The 25,751-nt window shown below is 39.2% G+C and overlaps 1 protein-coding gene and 1 long non-coding RNA gene across 2 annotated transcripts in view; one reads left to right on the top strand and one right to left on the bottom strand.

Annotated features, from left to right (window-relative positions):
* LOC137581815 (uncharacterized) overlaps positions 1 to 25,751 on the bottom strand; it is a 176,959-nt gene that overhangs the window by 123,600 nt on the left and 27,608 nt on the right. The gene's annotated exons all lie outside the window — the stretch shown is intronic.
* Positions 13,334 to 16,225, top strand: Ir21a (Ionotropic receptor 21a). The gene is made up of 5 exons (XM_068297849.1): positions 13,334 to 13,732; positions 13,788 to 14,069; positions 14,136 to 15,015; positions 15,080 to 15,272; positions 15,334 to 16,225. The coding sequence occupies exons 1-5, from the start codon at positions 13,334 to 13,336 to the stop codon at positions 16,223 to 16,225; spliced, it is 2,646 nt and encodes an 881-aa protein (XP_068153950.1).

Below are 25,751 nucleotides of genomic sequence, written 5' to 3'. Positions count from 1 at the left end.
CATCAATAAGCCGACTGAAACTGTCAAACTGGACCATCCATCCACCTGAGCGCCTGCACCACTCAAGCACCACCCAACCACAGCTAATGATAGCCCAAACTCTATGAAAATGGTCATCTCTTTGCCATTGAACTTTGACTAAATTACATTTGGCATGGAATCCAATTGAAAGGCCTGAACGACGCAAACGGACCAAACGAACGAACCAACCATATATTGCATTTTCAGTCCAATTCGGAAGCAAAACCAGGACGACGCCTATGACCAGAACGTGGACAAGGACGAGGACCAGACTCTGGCTCATTTATAAAGTTATGCGTTAATAAATAGTTCACAATCAACGATAAATTGCCACTGCCTGAGGCCAAAGAGTGAGTGAGTGAGTGCTAAATGGGTGAATGGTTGGGGGAGACACACAAATGGGCGGTGTGTATCCGTGTGTGTGTGTGGTAGTGAGTGGACCAATATAGAATCTGACACAAAATGATAATAATTACGTGTATTATGTTTAATGCGGGAGCAGAAAGGATGCAAACAGGAGAGCAGCATCCAGTATCCATCCAGGACGAAGGTTTGGGGACGGCCCAAGCGATTGGGTGATGGGGCTGGGAGGGGGGTAGAAATTGAGCATGCTGCTGTGCATATTTTTCCATTGATTTCCACTTTTAATTTAAAGCCATTGTTCTTAGGCACACTCTCACATACACCCACACACACACACACACACACACACACGCATACATGTGGGCCAAACAATAGCCGCTAGTTAGTTTGCTGTTTTCCCCCTCTCTCACTCTCTCTGTCTCCCTTTTAATACTCCTTTGCAGCTATTTTAATACGTTTTCCTATTTTTTGTTGTTGTTAAACTGCCTTTTTTGTTGTTGTTGTTGTGTATACCCTGCAGCTGTATGTGAGGTGAGTGGCTATATTCAATGAAAATAGTAATCAAATCAGAAATATTTTGCAGACTTTAGTTATCTTTTGTTTCATTCGAATGAAGATAATTGAGAGCAATGTCGAGGCCTTCAATCGATCAATTTTAGGGCTTAACTAAGTAAAGCTACTTTCCACAGACTTAAAGGTTTTCTACCTTTCGGTAGTTGCCACAAACAGAGTATTTCCATATTCGTTGCTTTGTTTTGGGGGAACTTTTGTGTTTTGTTTTTTTTGCATTAATTAAAACACAATCATCGCAAAATTATGCATGCTGTTGCCTCTCATCGATGGCAAAAAGTATTTATACATATTGAACGATGAAGGCATGCAAATAAATAACAAAAAGTGTATGTCCTTTCACCCTCAACCCCCTCTCCCACGACCAAATTCAAAACACTCGCCCCACCAGACCTCAGAGCTTTCCACTAACCATCCTCCTCTAATGTAGAAACCAGCATGACATTTTATGTGGCCGCCAGTTGATTAGCTTCATAGTGTGTGAGTGTGTGTGTGTAAAATTGGCGGCATGCCCCAAAATATATACAGATAGATTGGCTACACATACATATTTACATATGTGTGTATGTATGTATATTGGCCGCTCGGCCAACCAAGTCATGCTGTGCAATTAGACAACTCGTTGCTAGGATGAAAGAGGCAGGTACGTGGCTCGGTGTGGAGGGTGGAGGGTTGTGAGTGCGGTTTGGGCCAATGAGTGGCTGGAATTGGAGGTTCGTGACGGCTGACGAACGGGTCTCTATAAATAACTAATAACCAAATAATTGACTTGACAACTGAATGCAACTGAATCCATGCAAAATGCATGCACATGACCCCAAGAGATATGGCATGGAATTTTAAGTAAGATCCCATTTCATATGATCCACTTACGAACTTCCGAAATGTTACACAAAACTTCAGGACTTGCAATAATCCTTATAACCAAATGTTTTTTAACTAAATCGCAGCTCCTGCGACTTAAGTCTCCTTTCCCTGCTCACTCAGAATTAGCCCTGGTATTTTGATATATCCACACTTGGCTTGGCTTGTTTTTATTGCTTTTGAATCGCGGCCATTTAAACGGCTAAAAGTGTTTGCATTTAAAGAAGAAAGTTCCCAGTAAAGCTTTTTGCGAAAAGAGCTTTTCCCACAGAGACCTCTGTAGTTTATATGTATGTAATCTTTAAAATCGATGGATATGAGGAATATGGGGATATTTCCCAAATGGCAGTTATCACTTGTTAAGTTATTAAGTAGGTAGCTCGACCAGTTGACTGGCCAGCAGGAGGCAAAAATCATTGAACCGACTCTCTCGGACGACAATCATTTCACGGCGTTCAGCATTAATTACACTTGTTAGGGGTGGGGGAAAAACAAAACAGAAGGATATCCGGAAAGGACATTCAGTTCACCGAAGTTGCATTACCCTTGAAGAGGTTTTTCTCAACTTTATCTTTGGGAAAAGATGCAAAAACTGTAGCAAATATGACGTAGTGTCTTTCAATCGTATCCTGCGTCCGTCCATTTGTTATGGACAACTTTCCATCAACAATACTTTTAAAATTTCGTCAGTGAACTTTGATTACGTACTTATGTATGCTATGAAATTAAATGAATTATAGCCTTTAAGAGTATCCAAACTGACAGTTAAGCACAATAAGGACGCGCTTGCCATGTGAATCTCAAAGACTGGTTACCTTGTTCATTGGGATACAATCCAACATACAAACTTATGTACTTACAGTTATCCATTTAAATCGAAACTGAAATTGTAAAAAATTATATTAAAAATAATTACATTTAATGGCAGCTGATCGCCCGCATGAAATATTCACAAACTCATACTCATTTGTTTTTATTAACAGAAATGCGTTGGGTGTGTGTGTGCGTGTGAGTGTGAGTGTGAGTGTGTATGTATGTTGTAATTACAATCGTGGCACGTGCCCAGCCACATGGAAAACGATGAACATTGCAGACACAGTTGCACACTTGCAGTTGCAATTTTCCGATAGCGATGCTGATTTTCATTGCTTCAAATGGTTAACACATGCATATAAACTCGTGTAACCAGTAGCAGAAGGTGGGCTTTAACCCCATTTTCATGGTTTTGCATAATTAATCCAATTTGTTGAACACAAACCTATACAAGTGGATATATCTACATACATACACAGATACGAGTATGTGTTTATCTCTCTTGTTTCTTCCCCAGAAAGAGCAACAATCATAATTGTAAATTTATTGTACACAGAGTTGAAGTTGCTGTGGGTTTCTTTCTTGCCAATACAAAATGTTGCGTATACGCGCCATGTGCCAATGTCAAGCAAATGGGCAATTAAGAAATGTAAGCAGAAATCGCATTAAGTCCTTGCCAAGGAGGGCAATCAAAAGAAGTGGACGAGTGCGAAGTAATCGAAGAATGTTTCGCCACTTTATATACTGGGATATTTTGTCCTTAAATTTCCCCCTACAAAGTAAACCGAAATTGGCAAGTGAGCTTTTTCCCATGTCCCAATACAAAATGCTCGAAAATAAACATCGAATGACATTAAGTAATCGAATGTTAAAATCAAATGTCAAGCAGGATTATCATTAAACTATTGAACAAGCATGTCAAAAGCTTCTCTTGACTTTCTTACTGAAATGGAATCAATATTGAAATGAATCGATTGAAAGTGGCCACCTCAATAATTGCTTGAAAAACCTATTGCTTGGAGATAATGCAAAATCTAAAAAGGCTTAATATTGAAATTAAAATTCAATCACATCAAATATATATAAAATGAATGAGTAATTGGAATCGCAATAAAATCATCAAATGCAACGTCATGTATTTTCAAAACTTCATTAGCCAATGTTTTAAATATTTTATCTAATAAATAACTGAGGGTCAATCTCATATTTCTTTTGATATGGCTGATGGGTCGTAAACTAAATAAACATATTTATTTGAAAATGATGAAATCTCAAATCTTAAAATTCGATGATACAAATATCGATAGATCTTACTCGAATCATCGATTCTCATTTAAATAGTTCCAAAAATAATTTCTTTATCGAGCTATAATTTATGGTTGCCAGTGAAGTGGCACTTTTCTTTTTAAATTAATTTCTGATTTATGTATATCGAAAGTCGTAGGAAATAAGGAAAGTCGCTTTTTATGTTTCTTAACGTTCACATCTGGTGAGTCCTTGTAATAAATAGATAATCTTGCATTGGGAAAAATTAAAATTAACAAAACAATTAAGAAATTTTTTTTTAAATTTTTCTTTATATAATTTTTTTAATTATTCTTAATTTTTACAAAATTTTTACATAAATTTTAATTTTTTTTCATTTTTGCTAATTTTTTTACTTTTTAATTAATTTTACTTTTACTTAATTTTTAAATTAATTTAAATTTTTTAATTAATTTTGCTTAATTTTTGCAAATTTTTCGATTTTATAATTAGTTTTAATTTTTTTAATTATTCTTAATTTTTATTAATATTTGCTAAATTTTTAAATAAACTTTATTTTTTTTTCATTTTTTGTTAATTTTTAAAATTTTGTAATTATTTTAATTTTTTCATTAATTTTTAAATAAACTTTATTTTTTAATTAATTTTAATTTTATAATTAATTTTAAAATTTTAATTCATTTTAATTTTCAAATAAATTTTAATATTTTAATTCATTTGAATTTCTTAATTCATTATTAATTTTTTTTAATTAATGTTAATTTTGCTAATTTTTTAATTTTTTTCCTAATTTTTCCTAACTTTTGTTAATATTTCGTAATTTTTCTTAAGTTTTTCTAATTTTTAATAAACAAATATTAATATTTCTTGATTTGGAAATTTTTAAATATAATGCTAATGAAATTGTGTGACCATGCGAAGATTTTTATAACAGTAAAAATTAAAATTCACTCACCTGATGACTTCCGACCTCACTCACTAATGCAGCTCCAACAACTGAAGCTTTCCCCCAGTTGCAGTTTCTTTTATAGGCCCAGCGACGGCAAAGAGCGAGAGAGGTGTTCTCCCACTGAACTGCACTGTCACTCCCACGCTTAGTTGCTGATCGGGAGAGCTGCTCTCGCTCACTTGCATATGCAGTGGCCCTCTCGCTGACGTTAGCTAGGTGTGCGTGCATATGAGCGGGCAAAGCAAGAGCGGTGTTAGTGTATGTGTGTGTGTGTGGGTCAGTTGAGCTTCTTTTATACGCGCAACGAAAGCCAAGCAGTTAGAGAATAGATCTTGCACTTGCTGAGCGCCTCTTGCGCTTTGTCGCCTCCCACGCAATACACACACACACACAGTTACACCGCTCGCCATTCGCCCGCTTATGCTCACCCACACCTAGCTAACGTCAGCGAGAGGGCCACTGCATATGCAAGTGAGCGAGAGCAGTTCTCCCGATCAGTAACTAAGCGTGGGAGTAACAGTGCAGTTCAGTGGGAGAACACCTCTCTCGCTCTTTGCTATCGCTGGGCCTATAAAAGAAACTGCAACTGGGGGGGACGCTTTAGTTGTTGGAGCTGTATTAGTGAGTGAGGTGAATTTGTTGGAAGTCATCAGGTGACTGAATTTTAATATTTACTGTTATAAAAATCTGCGCATTGGTCACACAATTTCATAAGAATAATAACTCCAAGTTTTTAAATCAAGAAAAATTCAAATTTGTTTTTTACAAATTAGAAAAATATATGCAAAAATAAGAATAAAATAAGAAAAATCACTAAAAATTAGCAAAAAATTAAAAAAAATTAGGAAAAAAATTAGCAAAAGATAAAAATAATTAAAAAAATTAAAATTAATTACAAAATTAAGAATAATTTTTAAAAAATTAAAATTATTATATTAAATTAAAAATCAAAATTTTTAGCAAAAATTAGGAAAAATTAAGAATAATAAAAAATAATTAAAATTAATTTAAAAATAAAAAAGTTTGCAAAAATTAAAAACAAATAAGAAAAAATGGGTAAATTTCAAAATTTTCTTAGCATTTTGTTTATATTTCATAATTTTTTGTTAAGTTTTCTAATATTTTTCATATTTCTCATATTTTTTTAATAACATTTTGCAATCCTTTTCTTTTTCAATGCTAATGACAACAGATTTCATTTCAATAAATTTTTTTAATGCTATATTTTAATGCTTACACAACTGTGTCGTTTACTACCTACTACCTAGAGAAGTTAAGAGTCTCAAATAGTATAGCAAATGTCATGGGTAAGGGAACGACCAAATCATACCATTCCTGGGCAACAAGTCGCTTTTCTGCCATAATCATGTCATCTCATTATGGTCTCTGTTCGAAGTGGAATACAAGCAAGGGAAAATATAAGAGAAATGATGTAACTAAGAGAGGTGAATCCTTGGTGAGGAGTCTGCGCACACTTTGCTGTTAAGATTATGTAAGCAATTGTGTTATACAAAGAGTTATCCTTTCTATAGCCGATTCAAGAACCCAAATATCAAACAAAAAACACGACATAAGATATAAAATTCTCTTTGAAATAATGCGCAAACGTGAGGAAGAGCACAGGCAAAGAGACATAGGCTAATAGCAGCGAGTTGCCAACGAATTCAAAATTCCAATGTTGATAACATTTCCTTGCAATTTTCCAAAAACTCTAACGGCCAGCAATTCAAATGGCGCAAATAATTGTCATCACATTGGTCAAATTTATGAAAACAAAAAACTATTTTTGCTTGTTTCTTAAGTCTGTAAATTTCTCTTAAGAAAATATAGAAAATTTGAATGTTACCCTTTGTTTAGAATGGAAATTCGGCTTTCTGCTAATCACAATAAATCTCAATTATCAGACTGGACCAAAAGGGATAACAAATCATTTGGCAATGCAAATGTAATAGCCCGCAGTGCGAAGGGCAGTGCAGAAGGGAGGCGGGTAGCAAAAGGAGATAATAGAAACAACAAAATGAAAAGTGTTGATGGTGAGCCGGAGAGGAGGCGTAAGTTAAGAGTGCAGAGGGACTGTCCGGGTGGAAGGAGGAAGAGGGTAAGCAAAAGTGTCCGCTTTTTGTGTCACATAACACATTTTGTGCCTTCCGGCCTTAACGTCTTGATATAGGAATGGCAACAACGACAACGACAACAACAACAACAACAGCGACACCAGTAACAAAAACAAAATGAAACGAAAAAAAAATTATATCATAGACAATTATTTCGCTGAAATGACGACTCTGCGATACCCTTCATAACCATTGATTAAAATATTTTCAAGAGACTACAAATTAAATGATTTAGAAAATAACCAATAAGAGTCTAGCATCGCGGTCGTCGGTCGCTTACGTCGGGGTCACCAAATTTGTGTTTGGTAGAGTGACAATCGTCTTGATATACCCTTCTGCTCCATGGGATACTAGATATACATAAAAAACGGACAATCATCCATTTGCAGTCAGCACGTCGCGCGACTTCCTTGCTGTCTTACTCCATATCCCTGACTCCCTTTGCGAGCGTTATCAACCTTCGGATGGGAGCCCTTCCCATCTGGTCACTCCCCTGCCTCTTCGCCTCTGTCTACTAAGCACATTTTCGCCTTTTAATTTCGCACTTGGGTCATTTTGTTGTTTTTGTTTGGTGTGGATTATAAGACCACTTCATATTCATGCAACTAACAACCGACCCGGCCGACAGACCAGACAGTGGGGGCGGGTAGACTGCTAATGGGTAGCGGGGTAGGCATAAAAACCAACAGCTGCCTTTTGTATTTAGCCACAAAGAAACAACAACAACACCAAAAAAAAGAAACAAAAAAAATATCAAAGAAGTTAAATTCGGCTATGCCGAAGTTTATATACCCTTGCAGTCCTTGACAATAATAATTTCACATGTTCAAAATTTCTTTTCTGCAACTCAATTCATTAATATACAAACAAAACAATTTTACTCTTCATACTATGTACAATTTGTTCTTCTTCTTCCCTCATTCCCTAAGCAAAGCAACGCACGCATACACATACAGTTTATGTAGCGTTGCGTCTGTGTGTGTATGCATGTGCTCTGTTAACAGATGGTGACGTAGTAGGCAGCAAGCAGAGCTGCCGGCAGCGATTGAACCGATTTATATAGACTGTAACTTGTGTTCTATTTATCCGATCAGGGTCAAATTTTGGGATCTGAGATTTTATATCAAATTCTATTATATTGGTAAATTTCATGGGGATACTCCAATTTTTGCAAAAATTTTTGTTCCAGAGCTATATGATATAGTAGTCCGATCCCAAAGATTTTCATACTTTATCTCACCCGGGTAAAAAAAAGCTCCCAAAAAAAATTTCATCCCGATAGCTCTTAAGATGGCTGAGTAAAACGCGTACGCACCGACGGACAGACGGACAGACGGACAGACGGACAGACGGACAGACGGACAGACGGACATGGCTATATCGACTTAGCTTCTCATGCTGATCAAGAATATATATACTTTATGGGGTCGGAAACGTCTCCTTCTGTGCGTTACAAACATCTGACCAATTTTATAATACCCTCTGCAAGGGTATAAAAAAGGCAGAGCAAGTTGACCAACAAGAGGATAGGCAAAAGGTTTCCACAAAACTCCCACCGCAAATGTCTGCAGCAGAGCAAAGGAAAAGGAAATAAAATATATATGTATATTGTATATATGTTGGTGGGAGGGGGGGTGAGACATGGAGGAAAGGAGAAGAAAAACACAAAAGTAACAACTTAATTTTTTGCTAGCTTTTCCTTGTTGCTCTTTTTGGCCCCTTTTCCGCACTTCTTCTTGTTTTTTTTTTTTTTTTTGTTTTGACGGAACCCTTTGGAATTTTAAATTCGAGTCCATCAATCAGCTGTGTCTCTCTCCCTCACTCTCCCTCCCTAGTGACCCGACTGTGACCTGCAAATATTGATGATGATACAAACATGTGAGCAATGGCACTTGATCAGTATCAAAAAGATTGCAATGAGAAAATCCTTGAAAAGTTAAAAACAAGTCAAATTAGCGAATTAGCCAAAAGAAGTCACCCAAAAAGATGGGCCTCAGCTGTCTTTAAGTTGTAAGCCAGATAATGATGGGACCCTAGACATAAATTTCAATGTGAAACCTTTCTTGTTCTCTCTTTCCCCTCCCCTGTGGCTCTTATTCTGCCCTTTCCCGATGGAAATTGTGACATTTGTCTCTTAGAAGTCGCAGATCACAATACTTTATAGCTGATCTCGGAAGCATTCAAGACGAGATTTTTCAGGAACAAGATGAGATAATTCCGTTTATCTGTTGGCCAATTTTGTAGGCCAGATTTCACTTGGCTTTTGTTTCTTAGGACGCAGCTGGCTCATTCCTGCCACTTACTTTTCCTTACATTCCTTTTCCTGTTTCTTTATTTCCTTCTTGTTCTTAACCTTTTTTGCGTTTTTCCTGCGCGACTATTTTGATAATTTGTTGACCGTCACATTTTCCGCACATTTTGCTTGGCGACGTTTCGACCAAGCGGCGAAGCGACCGACCCTAAGCCAAAGGGAAAGTAAGAGATGTCTTAACATTTCTTAGCAGACTTTATGGCCAATGCCGCGGCGCTGGTGCACTTTATTTTTGCTCCCCCCAAACCCTACCCCCTGACCTTTCCTAGTAATTTTCCACTCTCCTCCTCCGACAGAGACAGTCTGTCTCTCTTGCTCTCACATGCATTATTTATTTATAGGCACTTGCTGGCTCTATCTAACTGGCGCGTCTTGCGGGGCCATTGTCTATTTTTCGTTTGTCTGTTTTCCGTTCTCAGTTTTTGTCTGTTCTTGTTTGTTGTTGCTTCTCATCTCGTTGTTTTGTTTTGTTTTAATTAAAACTGTTGACCGCCGAAACTGAAACGGAAACCCAAGTCCAATTCCAAGGACCAACCCGAAACCCATCCAAACCGCTGCTGCTGCTGCCATCATCATCATCATCGTCATCAGCATCATCATTATCATCGTCATCTGGGCTATTTCGTCTTTTACTTTTCTGCCATGGAGAAACCTTTCTTTGGCGGGCAACAAGCAGCGCATGTCTGTGCATTAATGTGGCTTATAATCAAGATTCGGTGAACAAACCTAAACAACAAAACTAAACATTCGACACTCAATCCAACGACTTGGAGATACCCTATATCTACTAGACGCATGGAAAATCAAGTATACGCCACCTTAAATGCAGATCCTAACTATTTCCATTGCATGCATTATCTGCTGAGATTTGAAGTTGGTTTATTCGTACTTGCCCATCGAAATGTAGGGTATCAAATTGTTGCTGTTGCTCTCTATTGTTAATGCTATTGTTTGCTTAGTTTGGTCAGCAGTCGCCACATCAAAGAGCCACCAGTTCCATTCAGTTTGGCCATCGATTGTGGTCGCATTTTGTTTATGTTGTATTTCATTTCATTTTCTCATCCTCATTCATTTTCTTTTCGCTTTTTTTGTTTTTCTGCTTTGTGGTTTTTGAATATTGGAGACACCAAAAGCCGATTCTGCCATTTATCAAATTGTATAATATTTCTGGAGATCTAATATAGAAACAGCCTCTATAATGTTCTAAAGGAATCTTCGAACCAATTAAAAGGTGCCAACTTTCAGAATTGACAACAAAAAGTAATACTAATTAAAGCCGATAACTAAATACTTGTAAAACTATTGCAAAGGTTTTAGAAATTTGTTATCATCATATGGCAGAAATTGTTTTGAGCAATTAATTAAACAATTGAATGGAAATTGACTTTCTGGCTTCTATTCACAGTGCCTGGTTACCAATTTGTTTCTGGATTTTCCCTCTTTTGGTTTTCCTTGACTTTTCTTTTCGTTTTCCATTCATTTGAATGGACCAAAGTAGGTAGTGAAAATAAACGGAATAAATTTGCGCGGTTTCATTTGTTTTCTAATCTAAATTTATGTTTATGAGCTATGGTTTCCCTTTCTTTCTTGCTCTCTCGCTCTCCCACAGTTTTTCACTCTTAATTATGATTTTGTTGTTGTTGTTGTTTATGGGTTTTTTGTTGGTTTTGGTTTTTGTGGAAAGTTGATGCACAGCAAACAGCCGGGCTATTAATATTTAAGCGGCCTCCAAAAATTAATTTCGTAGGCTTAGATTAGTTTTTCCCTTACCTCTTTTTCCGCCTCCTGAAGAGAGTAGAGCAGACGGTTTGAGTTAAGTTCTTATTGATAGATGAGGGCAAGAATACAAGGGTGTTGCATATGGAACTTGAATATGAATTTCAGGGCATAAAAAATACTCACACACACACATACAGAAGCGAACAAAAAAATTGTACAAATCATTCCACTTTGGCAAATGGAAAAGGTCAATATTTTTACATGCTCTCTACACTTTTGTTACCCTGCAATGAAAATCTATCTCCCTGGCAATGGGTATAATGAAATGCGCCATGCTTTAGCTTTCGCTTGGGACTAGACAAAATATTTACCATTTTTTTTAAGTTGGGGGAGGAAATCACGCAAATGAAGAAGAAAACGTTGCATACTTTTCAGCTGCTTAAGCTAAAGGCATACGATTGAGAGGAAAAACAATGATTGTCTCATAAAGATCATCTCCCCTCTCTGTTTACAAATGATATATATGGAGCAACTGTATATAACGTATTACAGGGTATTGCTCAGGTCGTTGCCTGAAAATATGGTAAAAATATTTTTTTTGTTTTGTTTTTTGATGTTGTAGTTGTTGCTGCTGTTGTTGCCTGCAGTGTTTGAATGTGTGTGTGTGTAACTGTATCTGTGTGTACTGTATGTACATATGTATGTTAGTGTGTTTTTTTGTTGTTGTTTTTAGCCCACAGAAGAGCACTAAAATGAAAATACGTAGAGAGAGAGAGAGCAAGTGTCCTTTGTGGACCAAAGAGCAGAACGAGAAGGAGACGAATGACAGCAGCAGCAGCAACAACAACAACAAGAACAACAACAACAATAAGTGGTAGAAAGAAGGACAGCAATAGCAGCAAGAAGAAAAAAATTTCATTTATTATTAAAATCACTTTCGTTGCAATGAGGATTCCAAATGTCCTATTCCTATCATTTCGTTTCTTTTTATTGGTATGCGTGTGTATCTATCTCTCGCTTCCTCACACTCTCTGTGTGTGTGTGTGTGTTTGTGTCCTGACGAGAATTGTCTTGAACTAGCCAAGCATATGGCCATGTGTAATGGTTAGCTCCTCTCTCTCTCTCTCTCTCTCTCGCACTCTGTCTCTATCTCATTCCCAAACGATATCCTTCGCATTTAAAGTTCCTGCCTGAGTGCTCGCTGACTCGTCATCAGTTCAGTTCTCCAGAGTTCTTCCTATGCTTGTTGTTGCTGGGTTAACAAGTGTCATATGTGGTTGTGCCTTTACCATCTTCTGTCCATCCATCCATCCATCCATCCATCCAGTTGCTATCCAGCTATCCTGCTCTCTTTCTCACATACCTCACCTCACCTCACCTCACCTCACTTGTCAGTTTATCTGAGTATCTGTCTGTGGTAATGGGCAAAACTTCCACTTCTTCCACCTGCTTGTTGCGTTTCGCTCGACCGACTTTTGCCCCATCCATCCACCTTTAGGTTTAGCTTTGTCAGGTGTGTCTACATATTCTCTAGATTTAACTCAAGTGTTCTTTAGAGATTTTGTAGCCGCTTTAAAACGGTTCCCCCTACTTCTCCTTCTTCTTCTCATCGCATCCCACATTTCTACTCTGCGCAAATTGTGAAACGAAAGTGCAAATAAAATCTAATGGCAAAATCATTGCAAAAAGAAAGAAAATACGTAAAGTTGGCGTTTTGTACGCTTTTGCGTATGTACAGAAAGGTGACTAAATGTGTGTGTGTGTGTGTGTGTGCGTGTGTGTGTGTATGCGGCACTGTGGTAATGTCCTTGGGCTTGACATTTTGGTTTGTCGCACCCGCGTGAATTTGTTTTTATTCGAAAACATTGCATTTTATTGGTGGTTCTCGGCAGTTTTCGTTACCATCAAATGTTGCCAAACGTGTAACAAAACTGGCCAGAACGACAGAGTGAGACAGTGAGGGAGAGAGAAATGACACACTCTGATAGTCAGCAGTAATTTAATGACTAAAAGTGAGTCAAAGTCTTTGACCATGAGTGTCCTTAAATACAAAGACCTAAATACAAATTATATGTACTTCGTTCCGAACAAATTGTTGGTCGAATAGATTCAAACTGTATCAAATATCCCATGCATCGATTTCATCGAGTTGCAGGTGTCACAATTAATTTCATGGAATGGCCAACCAATATCTATAATTTGATTCGAGGTGATGAACCCTAGCGTGCATCCTACAATTCTCTTTTTTGCCACAAACTTCCCCTCCTATCACCCTACCAGGGGCGACTATATATAAAGCGGTGTAACTTTGTGAAAAAGGCTTATAGTCAAAGTCATCCTATGATGGGAACAACATTATTGGCATTTGGTTTTGTTTTATTTCTTGGTCACTTCACATCGGGCCTCAGTTCGGATGAGCCGTTGGATAGGAAATGTGTGAGCCGCCGTCTCATTGATCGTTATGGCTTAAATGAGCAGCTATATGGCCGAGAGAGTTGCCTGGGTGGAAGTAGACGCCATAAGCGACGCATTGATGCCACTTTTTATGGCAATCCAAAGCCACGATCGCAACTTCTGGCCGATCAATTTCATGTGAACAATTTGAATTTCGATCAGACCAATTCTTTGGTTGCCTTGATTAATCAAATAGCCGCCGATTATTTGGGCAAGTGTCCGCCTGTTATTTATTACGATAGTTTTGTTGAGAAATCCGATGGATTAATATTGGAGAATCTGTTCAAGGTGACCTAAATTCCCATTTGTAAGTCATTTTGTTGAACTTATTGAGTGATTTCAGACCTTACCCATTACGTTTTATCATGGCGAGATTAATTCACGCTATGAGGCTAAGAATACACATTTCACCCAGCATATTGATAGCAATTGCAAGAGCTATATATTGTTTCTATCGGATCCATTGATGACGCGACAAATTTTGGGACCACAGACTGAGAGTCGAGTTGTCCTGGTATCCCGTTCGACCCAATGGAAATTGAGAGATTTTCTCATCTCGGAATCGTCATCGAATATTGTCAATCTCTTGGTCATTGGAGAGTCTCTGATGACTGATTCTGTGACGGTGAGTATGGAGTAATCCTTTTCCAATTCGAATAATTCGAATGTTTTTCTGTTTTTTTACTAAAAGGAACGCCCATATGTTCTCTACACGCATAAACTTTACGCTGATGGCCTTGGCTCGAATGTTCCGGTTGTTCTCACTAGCTGGATGAACGGCGGTCTATCGCGACCTCATATCGATTTATTTCCACCAAAATTTCAGTCCGGCTTCGCTGGACATCGTTTTCAGGTGTCGGCATCAAATCAACCGCCCTTTATCTTTCGCATACACAGCATCGATTCCACGGGCATGAGTCAATTGCGTTGGGATGGCATCGAGTATCGTTTACTCAGTATGATTGCCAAAAGTTTAAACTTCTCACTGGATATCACCGAGACGGCAAAGGAAATGCACACACACGGCGTTATTAACAATATGCAAAGACAAATTGAATTGAAGGCCGTGGATATTGGTATGTCGGGCATATTCATTACCGAAGAACGTTTACGGGACACAGAGATGTCGATGGGGCATTCGAGAGATTGCGCTGCCTTTATAACGCTGGCCTCGAAGGCTCTACCCAAATATCGTGCCATTATGGGTCCATTCCAATGGACCGTATGGGTAGCCCTCATCTGTGTCTACTTGGGTGGCATATTCCCCATTGTCTTCACAGATCGTTTAACTCTTAGCCATCTGATGGGCAACTGGGGTGAGATGGAGAATATGTTTTGGTATGTCTTTGGCATGTTCACAAATGCTTTTACCTTTACGGGTAAATACTCTTGGAGTAATACAAAGAAAGTGTCGACCCGTCTACTGATCGGTGCTTATTGGTTATTTACCATAATTATAACATCGTGTTATACTGGTTCGATAATTGCTTTTGTCACTTTGCCAGCATTTCCCGATACAGTGGACTCGGTGCTTGATCTACTCGGCTTATTCTTTCGTGTGGGTACATTAGGTAAGTGGAACACACACACACACACACACATATTTTCCCAATTATCTCTATTGACTATTGAAAGATAATGGTGGCTGGGAGACTTGGTTTCAAAATTCCACCCATGGACCCACTTCAAAATTGTATAAGAAAATGGAATTTGTAAGCACAATTGATGAAGGCATTGGCAATGTTACGCAGAGTTTCTTTTGGAACTACGCCTTTCTGGGCTCCAAGGCACAACTGGAGTATTTGGTTCAATCGAATTTCTCCGATGAGTAAGTAATGATCTTATCATTGATCATAAACAAGAAAAACTCATTCTTTCTTATTTTCTAGAAATATCTCACGTCGTTCGGCCTTGCATTTGAGTGAGGAGTGTTTTGCTCTCTTTCAAATTGGTTTTCTTTATCCACGAGAATCGGTATATAAACGCAAAATCGACTCAATGATTCTCCTGGCCCAACAGAGTGGCCTGATGGCAAAAATCGGCAATGAGGTTAGCTGGGCCATGCAGCGTTCGGCATCGGGTCGCCTTCTCCAGGCCAGTTCATCCAGTTCGCTACGCGAAATTATACAAGAGGAACGTCAATTGACCACAGCCGATACAGAGGGCATGTTTCTATTGATGGCATTGGGCTATTTCCTCGGCGCCGTCGCCTTGGTATCCGAAATTGTTGGTGGCATCACGAACAAGTGTCGTCAAATTATCAAACGTTCACGTAAATCGGCCGCAAGTAGCTTATCCTCGCGGCATAGTTCATCCAAGGGCTTGGAGCGCACCTCGGCCGAGCAATTGGCCCACGACGAAAGAAAGCTGGCCCGTCGCGAGGCCGCCGATGAGGTTCAACGCATGGGTTTTGGCATGAGAGAATTCAATTTGACACGAACAACATTGCGAGAGTTGTATGGCAATGTGAATCGATCGGATCAAAGCTCAAATCAGCCATTGGAAAATGTACCGAATCATCATGGCTCCCACAAGCACACAAGTCCATTGCATTCGGATGTCCATGAAGCACTCGATGGCCTTGATGAGTTTATAGCTCAGATCGAAATGACAGATGATAGGCAATCTGCAGACCAAGGGCAGAGTAATTGTGACCATTTTGGTCCATCGTTGGACCACGGCGAGGAAGTACAAGAAGCTGACGATTCCCCAGATCCATTTGGGGATCCAAGCAACTTCCGCTTATATAATATTCAGGAAAGCAATTCATCCCAGGAATAAGCACAAAAATAGCAAATTCTTTAGTTTATGAATTAATTTTAAACACATTCAAAGTCGAATTGGTAGAGGTGATGTAGAAAATACTTAAGAAGATAGTTTTGAAGATGAGAGCAAATGATTTTCACTTATATTTTTTCAGAAAGCATTCTTTATGGCCAATTTGATTGATCAACTGTGTAAATTATGACTATTTTTTTGGTTTTGATTGATACTGACTTTAAGTTGAATTGAAATTGTTTGCCATTTTAGATTGAAATTTGATTTATTTTATATTCTCACGGACATGAACATTCCTCTTTTTTTTCTTATTGAATCAAGAATACTGTTGGAAGTCATGGTTAATAATAAATTGTATTAGCTTTCATCTTCATTACATTTGCTTCATCTTGGTTTTTGTCTTGTTCGTTTTGCCTCTCCAATTCTGTCAGAGTTTAGTATAAGAATGTGAATGACGAGCATAAGGATGCGGAGGACGACGTTGTTGTTGGTGTAGTTGCTCTGCTGCTGTAATCGTTGAGAGCGCGCACATCATTTCACGCGGAAATCAAAGACGTTTCCTTATTTTTCTTAAGTTTAAATTGCAGGAAATTACTTTCCAGTGCCAGTTTCCCTCCTGCCAGTCCCGCTTTTCTCCCTCTCTCTCTTCCTATTTCTCTTGCTCTCTCCTCTATTGCCTTCACCACAGACATCCTTAGAGATCCCGCTATCTCATCTCTTTCTGGCTGTGGGCCACTGCAATCTCACTAATATTAAAACTCAAAAACCTAAAAAAAAAAAAGTAAAGGTAAACCAAAGGGGGCAAAAAGAGCAAGGGTATGGGTAGAGTTGAAGGGGGCAGGGGGAAGAGTAAGTCGTTGCACGGATAAGGGGGAGATTGTGGATTCCTTGACCACGAAGCAGGAAAATCTTAACTGCTACTTATCGAGTCGCGCCCCCTGAGCATTTCATTTCATTTTGGCGTCTTGGTTGCCACGGAAATTCATCAAAATCATATCAACTCGTTCGCCCGCGTCTCTAACATCCGCATCCATCCATCCAGCTGCCATCATCTTACCGTGGAAAGATTGCGGTTTATCATTCGCGAGTTATAGCCCAACCGCAGCAACAAAAACAACACCTTAACAAATCGTTTAACTCGACTTGAAAGTTACCCTAGTAACAGAATAAAGAACAAGAATAGAGAACAATGTGAAAATGCAAAAGAAACAGGGACAGGAAAGTTTACACAAGCAACAATAAAACAATTAACCGAGAAAAGAAAGAAATCTAGATTATCCAAATTTCTTTTAGGCCATTCAAACTGTTTAAAGGACATCCCCAAGTAATTGGAATTTTAATATTTCTAACAAATGTTACAACTGCATTCATATACTCTTCAACTGGTGTCATGGTTACAGGGTATAAAAAACTTTCCACTTTCCGTGGACCTACCGACGTTTGCATGTTTTTCTTACACGATTCTTGTTGTTGATGGCTGCGACTGCTGCTGCTGCTGCTGCCAGTGGCACTCGAGCAATATTTGATTTTCTTCTTTGATGCCATTAGTTTTCCCTCGTATTTCTTTTTTTTTTTTGTGTATTTTTGAGTGGGCCTCGTCTCTATCCGCTTCCTGGCGAATCGCGCGCACTTGTAGATAAACTTTTGTAAATGAAATTGCAAAAGAAATATATGTAGCTGGTTGGGGGGCTTTTTCTTCAGTCCACTCAGGCAGCTGAAGCAGATAATGCGTTTTGCGACTGCACTGCAACTGTATTGCAGTTGTATCTACCATTCCGTGCCGTATCCTGCCCATTCTAACTCCGCAACTCGATTGCCTGGTACTTAGAAACGATTCGAGAGTAATCAAAGCTCGAGCTTGTCTACTCATCCGCCACTCACAAGACATCGAATTGACAGGCACCTGGCGAACACCGTGTATTTGTTACTCCACTCAACTCCACAATCCCTCTGCAATTTCTTACGCCCATCGCATTTATATAAGTTACAATAACAGGACGATTACTAAGAGAAACATATTCCATGGAGAGACTTTAATCAAAATTCATTCATCTAAAAAAGTATGGAAATGCCTTTTGATCTGTAATATGAATCGAAACTCTGATAGTTTTAATTCTAAAGTAACGATAATATTAATCGTAATGCTGAGGATAACCAACTGATATCTCAAGGGCATAGAATTTAAAAGGACAAGACCAATTCCAAGTAACATCGGTAACCGTTATATGTATGTTTGACATTTTCCGTTCAATCGAATTGAATCTGAAAAAGAAAACGGCAACAACAATATTTACCCATCTCTGCAACTTCTACATATGTATGTCCATGTCCTAACCACACACATCCATAGCCACATTAGCACGCACACACAAACACACACCCACACATGGAAGAGCGCAAGCTCAGTTGCATTTTAATTACCGAATCAAAAATCACAGAAGCGGAAATACTTATGAATTTCTTATGAGCATACAAAAAGTAGCAGTCGAATCAGAAGAACTAGCAATAGAAGTAGAAGGAGAGACAGCAAAAACATTAAAGAAGTAGAAGAAGAATGCGCCGACGATAATATTAAAAAAAAGGAAGAAAAAACACATGAAGGAGCAACAAGATGTAACTCAGTAGAGTGGAGCAATGGGAGCAGATGGAGCAGCTGCTGCTCAGTTGTAGTTAGTAATGTTGCTTTAGCTCCCGCCTGGTGGGTTGCTTAAACAGTTCTAGATCGCAATAGGTATAGAAATCGGCACACTCAAACGATTCCGAAGCGAGTCAAGTGACGAAATATGGATATGGAAAAGAAGGTAAGTTTTTAATTCGTTTTGCGATTATATAAGTTGAAAGGTAAAACTGGGCTACGTATGTATTTGAAAACTTCAGAAAATCACCTTGCTAGGCAACTGAGACAGTCAGACAAATTGGTTTAACACACACATGCGCACACGCACACTCACCCACAGTGTTTGTGTCTGGGCCACACTCGTTCGGTCTGTGTGTGTCCCTACTTGTAGGTGCATATATAACGAGGGATATTTAATTCAAGTGCGGGCGTTTTGGGCCTGCTTTTTCTATACGAACCCTGATTCCCTAGAGGGCACATTGAAGGGTTAAAAGAGGGTATATGGAAGACTTTAGGATGTCTGCAACGGTTTAGGAACAATTCGACAGAACTAAACGGATTGAAATCTCCTCCAAAGGGTATCCGAAAGTCGTTTAGTTTGGATTTCAAATACAATTTTTGGCATTGTGATTGTGGTGTATTCTGGTTGTGTGCAGCTGCTCATCTTCCATCTCACTCCGTCTCAGTCTTTCTCTCTCTCTCTCTCTCTGTCTTTCTTGCCCTTTTTTTGAGTTTTGCGGTTGCACTTCACTAAAAAATGATATACTTCTCTGACATTGCTTGGTTCTGTCTCGGTTTTGTCTCACTTCTGTTTGTCTGACTGTCGATGTGTGTGTGTGTGTGTGTGTGTGTCGGTGTGTCTCTGATGATGTTCACACTTGTGGCCATTAGAGTGGAACTTATTTGGTTTGCTGCCAAACTCTTACACTACTCATAGTGCGAGTGAAATACATATGTATAACGTTTTATATTTGTATATTCGTTTGTGCCTGTGGTTGCTACCAACTTCTGTCAGTTCGTCAATTGTCTTTTGACTATGCAGCTCTTAAGTATCGTTGAGTTATCTTTCCTCTTGCCTACACACCACAGCACCTCTCACTCATACCGCTCTTCACATTTATCAGTCTGTCGGCCTGTCGGTCTGTCGCCTTGTCTGTATGTCGTTCTGTCTAGATGTCTGGTAATCCTCTTATAAGCTGCTGCGCATACAAATGTGGCAAAACTGGAAGCGAACTTTTTGGCTACTTTTTGACTCCTGATGTTATTGCTGCTACTGCCGCCTCTGCTGCTGGTGGTAATTTGTCTGCACCAAAATGTGTACACATATTTGTACTTAACAATTATTTATTTATGAGGTAAACATCATTCAGATGCAGGCAGCAGCTTTATGAATATATAAATGCCCATGCCCTTACCCCTGGCCCAGCCCAGCTACTGCTATGACCATGTCCATGCCCAGCCAAGCCCACATGATGGCCGTTAGATTGGCTCGCTGCCTGGCTGTCTGTCTGTCTGGCCAAATGACCGTTGCAAATTTGATTGCATTTACATATGCAAGATACACAGGGATACAAATTTATCCATTGCCAGCAAGGGACCAAAGCAGAAGGGGTAGCCGGATGCGGAAGTGCGGATGGGGGGGGGTCGGTTTGGAAGCAGAGGAATAGCGAGTTTCAGACAATCGGCAAATTTTTGCCTGTAATTGCCGCAAAAAGCATCATAATGATTTTTATGTATTGCTTACATTTCCACTTAACAATAAACATTTCGCCCTCATAAGTATGCTATGTTTATTTTCTCTTCCTTTTCTCTGCTCCTAGCCTTGACTTGAGTAGAAAGTTTTAATCAAAAACAAAATGTTGTAGCAAATTGAAATGCATTCTATAATAAAATTATAAAAATATACAAAAAATGCTATAAAAAATGAATTCAAAATGATTGCAATTAAATTATAGTTGTTTTTATCCTCAGTAATGGAGGCTTCTTATGCGTGGCCGAATTAAAAAGTTGTCAATTGACTGACAGATTGACTAATGTAATTTCCAATCAACTTATTACTAACTTTTTTCATTTTGATGTAACTTTAATTAATTTTTTTCCAATTCGCTTATTAATCTAACCGATTTTTCCTTATTCAGTTGTATTTTTTAGTTATTCCTATAAATATTTGTTCGATTGAGCCGCATTTTGAAGCTTCTTCGGAAAGGAGGAGAGAGTCCCACCACAGAAAGGTGCTGTTCAAATATTTATGCCAATTTTCGGCGCTTGACTTTTTGCGGTTGCCTTGCAAGAAAATACAATGACTACCAAATGAATGAAACTAAATAAGGAATATGGCGATATACAATAACCGAAGGAGAACCACGGACACCAGCAGCAGCAGCAGTAGTAGCTACTGCTTTCTGGCTTGACTGAATAATGCATACGATAGATACAGATACAGACAAGCACAGATAGATACATACATACATACATACATACATAGCTACAAATATAAAAGCCTTTTGTTTCTTCTGTTTACTGTGAAAGCGATGCCAAAACCATGAATTTCTGAATTTAGGCGTTACATTTTGCTCTCTCGAGTGGCTGCTGTGGGGGCTGGGTGGGAGTGCGGGAGGTAGTGCTGTTGCCTGGCGTTTTTATTAAATCTTTCGCCCTTTACGAGAAACAGGCATATGGAAGAGAGAAGCCCAAACCCATATTGCATATAAGTAGTGCCCAATTACACACATTTTTCGTCCCAGTGAGTTTCACTGTCTGTGTCTCTCCTGCGCTGCCTCACGGTATGCTCTGTCTGTCTCTCTATCTGTGTGTGTGTGTGTGTGTGTGCGAGCCATCAAATATTTATAAACGCGCCAGGGGAAGCCGCCGCCAAGCAATCGCTTCATATTCAATATTCAGTTGTTACGCGTCGCGGCAAGTGCAGCAAATTGCCAATTCACCATGCCAATAAGCCGAATCCAAATGAGCAAAAGCCAAACAGCCCAAATACACACCATATTGTTATATTATCTACCATATACCATACATGTACCTACATATATGTAACAGTAACAGTAACAGGCAGGATTCAAACTGAAGCAATTATCCAGGGACCAGCCAATAAAATGCAAACAATTCCATCCTTCAAAGTCTCCAAGTATCTACACACTAACTTACACAGAGTCTAAGCTCTCAGACAATTGAAAGTGTGCCACACACTGATATTGTTCTTCTTCTTCGTTATCAAAAAAGGGGTATATGGGAATTCAATCAATTATTTAAAGTTTGGAAACCATTCGAAAACAGGGCAGATTTAAGTTAATATCATGATTTCTAGAGAGATCCAATGAGCCAATCAGATCCTGCCATTCAACTCATGGGCTATTTGTGTTTAGTTAAAGATATTTAGCAGCCACATCAACTTAATTAACAATGAATAAACTCTAATTGCACACACATTTCTTAGCACTTAGGCAATGCCACTCAACTCTGGAGCATCGTTAAATGTTACTTTAAACAAAAAACCGAAAAAAATTATAAAAATAAACAAAAAAAAAAAAGAAAAAAATGAAACTTTTCCTGACCAGTTACGGCACATAAACAAACCGAGGCAAACAAACAGTCTCCCTTCGTCCGGCAAATAAAAAGCACTGAGCGAAAATCGATGTGCATAACAGAGTAGTGATAAAAAGAACCAAAAAAGAGAAAAAAAGAAAAAAACAGCACCTCACACACAGAGAAATAGACATACAAAAACTTGGACCAGTTCACATTAGGCCGGGCTCTCCATCTGCCCAAGTGGATTGGTAACGAGACAAAGGCCGCGAGGGGGAAAAATGTCACTGAGAGGAGAAGAGCGTGGATCGGGCGATGCGGGGGTGGGTGGCAAAAATGCTCGTCCCTTCGAGCAGCGCAAACACTTGGGCACTTGGCACTTGGCACTTTTTGATGTTGTTAGTGGCCATGTTGTCGACGTCGGCGTTGTGGATAGGGTCCGGTCTGGATATGGCTTCGATTCGTTGACCGGTCTGCCATGGTCTGGACTGGTCCGGGCATCTCCATTCCTGCAGGTGTCGGTGCCGCGCGCTCAGGACTTGCAAACTATGCACATGGCGGTAAATACTCGAAACGCCACGTGGTCTTCCTGCCAAGCGCGCTTAAATTTACTGCCCTCAGGCATTTTTTGGTGGGTCTTCTACAACCGAAAGATACAGCGCCAGCGAGAAAGAGAGAGACAGGGACAGTAGGGTCCGCAACATTTCCGAAATGCGACAAAAAATCAAGCAAACAGAGAATACAAAACCAAACCCCAAAAAGGGAGTCCAACACAAAAAATAGCAAGAGAATCGCAAGGAAAAAGATACGATACAGAGATACATGGACACACTTTTTGTGCCATGGCGAAATGTCCGATTGGAATGAATGAAAGCCAAAATGATGACAAAATTTTACACAGCAGCGCGAGAATTGGCATGGCTAAAAGTAAAAGGTATTATCAGTCGGCACAAACGGCACCACGTAGTACAGTCACTTCAAAAGTTGGCAAGTTAAATGTTCTTTCAAAGAAAACCGTTTAAATCATGATTCATTTTCCAAGTCCTCTGTAAGGAAAACATAAAAATCTGTATTTTAGATAATTTCTAACCGATTTGAAACAAGTTTGGCATAAAGCTCTTGGCAGAATAACAAAATGATGGAGATTATCAAAAGAACTTTTAAGCTTCTTGCACTCACACGATCATTGGCTAGGCTAAGCTGGAAGGCTCTTAAAACTGGTTACTTAATACACTCAGAACTCTCATATAAATATATCGCCAAAAGATCACCGAGGAATTTGTGTGGACAAGTGACCAAGTGACAAGTAGTAAAGAGGGAAAAAAGTCCTTTTCATGACTAACTTCAACTTTGGCGATAAATTGTCGTAAGTCCTTGCGATACAAAGTCAAATGCACTTTATTTGCCTGAGTGTGGGTCTTCGTGTGTTCTTTAGTGGGTGTGTTTGTGTGTGTGTGTGAGTAAGTTGAGTACATGTGATTTCATTTTGCAATATTGCATATTGTGTGTCGCACTTAAATTCAATTAAGCCACAAAGGCAGTTACACAACGCAGAGAGCAACACTCTGCGCTCTGCGCCGCCCGGCAGCCATCCCAAAATGACGATGACGCCGATGACGATGACGATGGCTTTGGCGATGACTATGAAGATGGCAAGAATGTGAATGTGACTGTAGTAAGGAGATGGGGACGGAGATGGGGATGGGGATGGGGATGAAGATGAGGTTGCCAATGATGACGTTAGAGAAACGAAACGAAATGAAACGAAACGTTACTGGCTACAGTTTATGGCATCGCCCTTCATGAGCTCATTCATTCATGCACCAATTCGCTCAACCATTCAGGCTTACACTCATTCAATCATTGTGAAATTTATTTGTAAATTGAGTAAGTGTGTGTGTGTGTATGTTGGTGTGTATTCCATAGGGATAGTGTATTGGTCACCACAGTTTAAATTTCAATATGGAAGATGGCAAAAGATCAAAAATAAAATTTGTTATCAAGCACTTTTAGTTTGGGGTAGAAAAACACTTAAGTAAACCATCATTATATCTGCTATGAATTACTGAAAACAAACTCAAATAGATGTTCCTATTAGATGCAGTCTTTGGTTTCAGAGAGATACGAGTTAACTGAAGTATTTATGATCCAAAATTCATGTACATCGAGTTTTAGGAGCCACACCCAAAGTAAATTCAATCCTAAGATGGGCTAATGGAACTAATATTCAACTAATATTCAAAAATGTATACTATATAAGTGTTAATTGACATATTTATAGTTAATTTCTTTATGATTGACAATCTTCTTTCGTTTGTTCAAGGAAAGAAAGACCAAAGGGAAAGGAAATTTAAATCAAATTAAACATAATTCATTAATATCTCACATCGAACAATTGACAGACAAGCCAACACCAACAAGTATTTCGACAACTGATGAGATTTAGTAGAAGTCCTGCTTCAGGACCTACTAAGCCAGGTCCAGTTCCCGCCCTTGTTCCTACAGTCTGTTTTGTTCCCACAGTCATATTGTGTGTGTGAGTGTGTGGGCTTGAAGGGATGTTTTGCTTGCCTGGTTTTTTTTTTTTTTTTTGAAAGCTGTTGAATGACGTTCGGTGAATGCTGTCAGATGGGCGTGGCCCATAGCCTGGTCTGGTTATATGAGTGTGCAGATGGATGGATAGATGAGAGGAGCAAGTGTGTGTGTTGCATCTCTCTAATTTCATTTGCACGCTTTTCAACGCTCCTTTTACTTCAATTGAGCTCTATTTAAATGTTTGTCTAGGTGTGTCTTAGGTACGCACAGCAGTCCCACCCACACACACCTCCACCCCACCCTGCCCAGCTATCCGCCCCTTTTACTTCTTGTGTGTGTGCCTTCATTGCTGGCTGCTTGCTTTATTTTTTCTCTCTCGTTTGCCTTTGTCAAGATACATTGCTATCGTCTTGGCATCTTTTGCATTTACATCTATTGATGCTGTTGGCTTCATCTGCTGCTGCTGCTGCTGCTGCTGGTGTTGGTGCTGTAGAACTAATTCCATTAAAGCAACCTCTAACTTGATTTTCAATTGACTCCTTATTTGGTGGGTGGAGCTGGGCTGGAGCTGAAAGTGGGCGCTGTCAGCAATCAACATGTTCAATTGAGCATATCCTGGTCCGGGCACAGGACACTGCCAGAGCGAGAGCTAGTGAGGGCGCAGCAATGTGATTACCCAACGCTATTTTGTACACTCACACACACCAGAGAGAGAGAGAGAGGGGAGTCGGTGGGACACTGAAGGACCCCACAAGTCGAAGAAGAAGGACAACAACAAGGACGTCCAACAGGCGCCTTTGGTTAGCTTGGTTGCCTTTTACATTTCATTGGATTTTATGC

This window comes from Drosophila tropicalis, unplaced genomic scaffold (assembly GCF_018151085.1).
Source record: "Drosophila tropicalis isolate 14030-0801.00 unplaced genomic scaffold, ASM1815108v1 contig_158, whole genome shotgun sequence".
Classification (NCBI taxonomy): domain Eukaryota; kingdom Metazoa; phylum Arthropoda; class Insecta; order Diptera; family Drosophilidae; genus Drosophila; species Drosophila tropicalis.
This window is presented reverse-complemented; position numbering and strand designations above follow the sequence as displayed.

What these genes read in the sequence shown, in the direction of transcription:
- Ir21a (XM_068297849.1), top strand. Translation starts at nt 13,334, where the DNA reads ATGGGAACAACATTATTGGCATTTGGTTTTGTTTTATTTCTTGGTCAC. An exon ending in TGATGACTGATTCTGTGACG is followed by an intron (nt 14,070 to 14,135) that starts GTGAGTATGGAG and finishes TTTTACTAAAAG; the next exon opens with GAACGCCCATATGTTCTCTA. An exon ending in CAATCGAATTTCTCCGATGA is followed by an intron (nt 15,273 to 15,333) that starts GTAAGTAATGAT and finishes CTTATTTTCTAG; the next exon opens with AAATATCTCACGTCGTTCGG.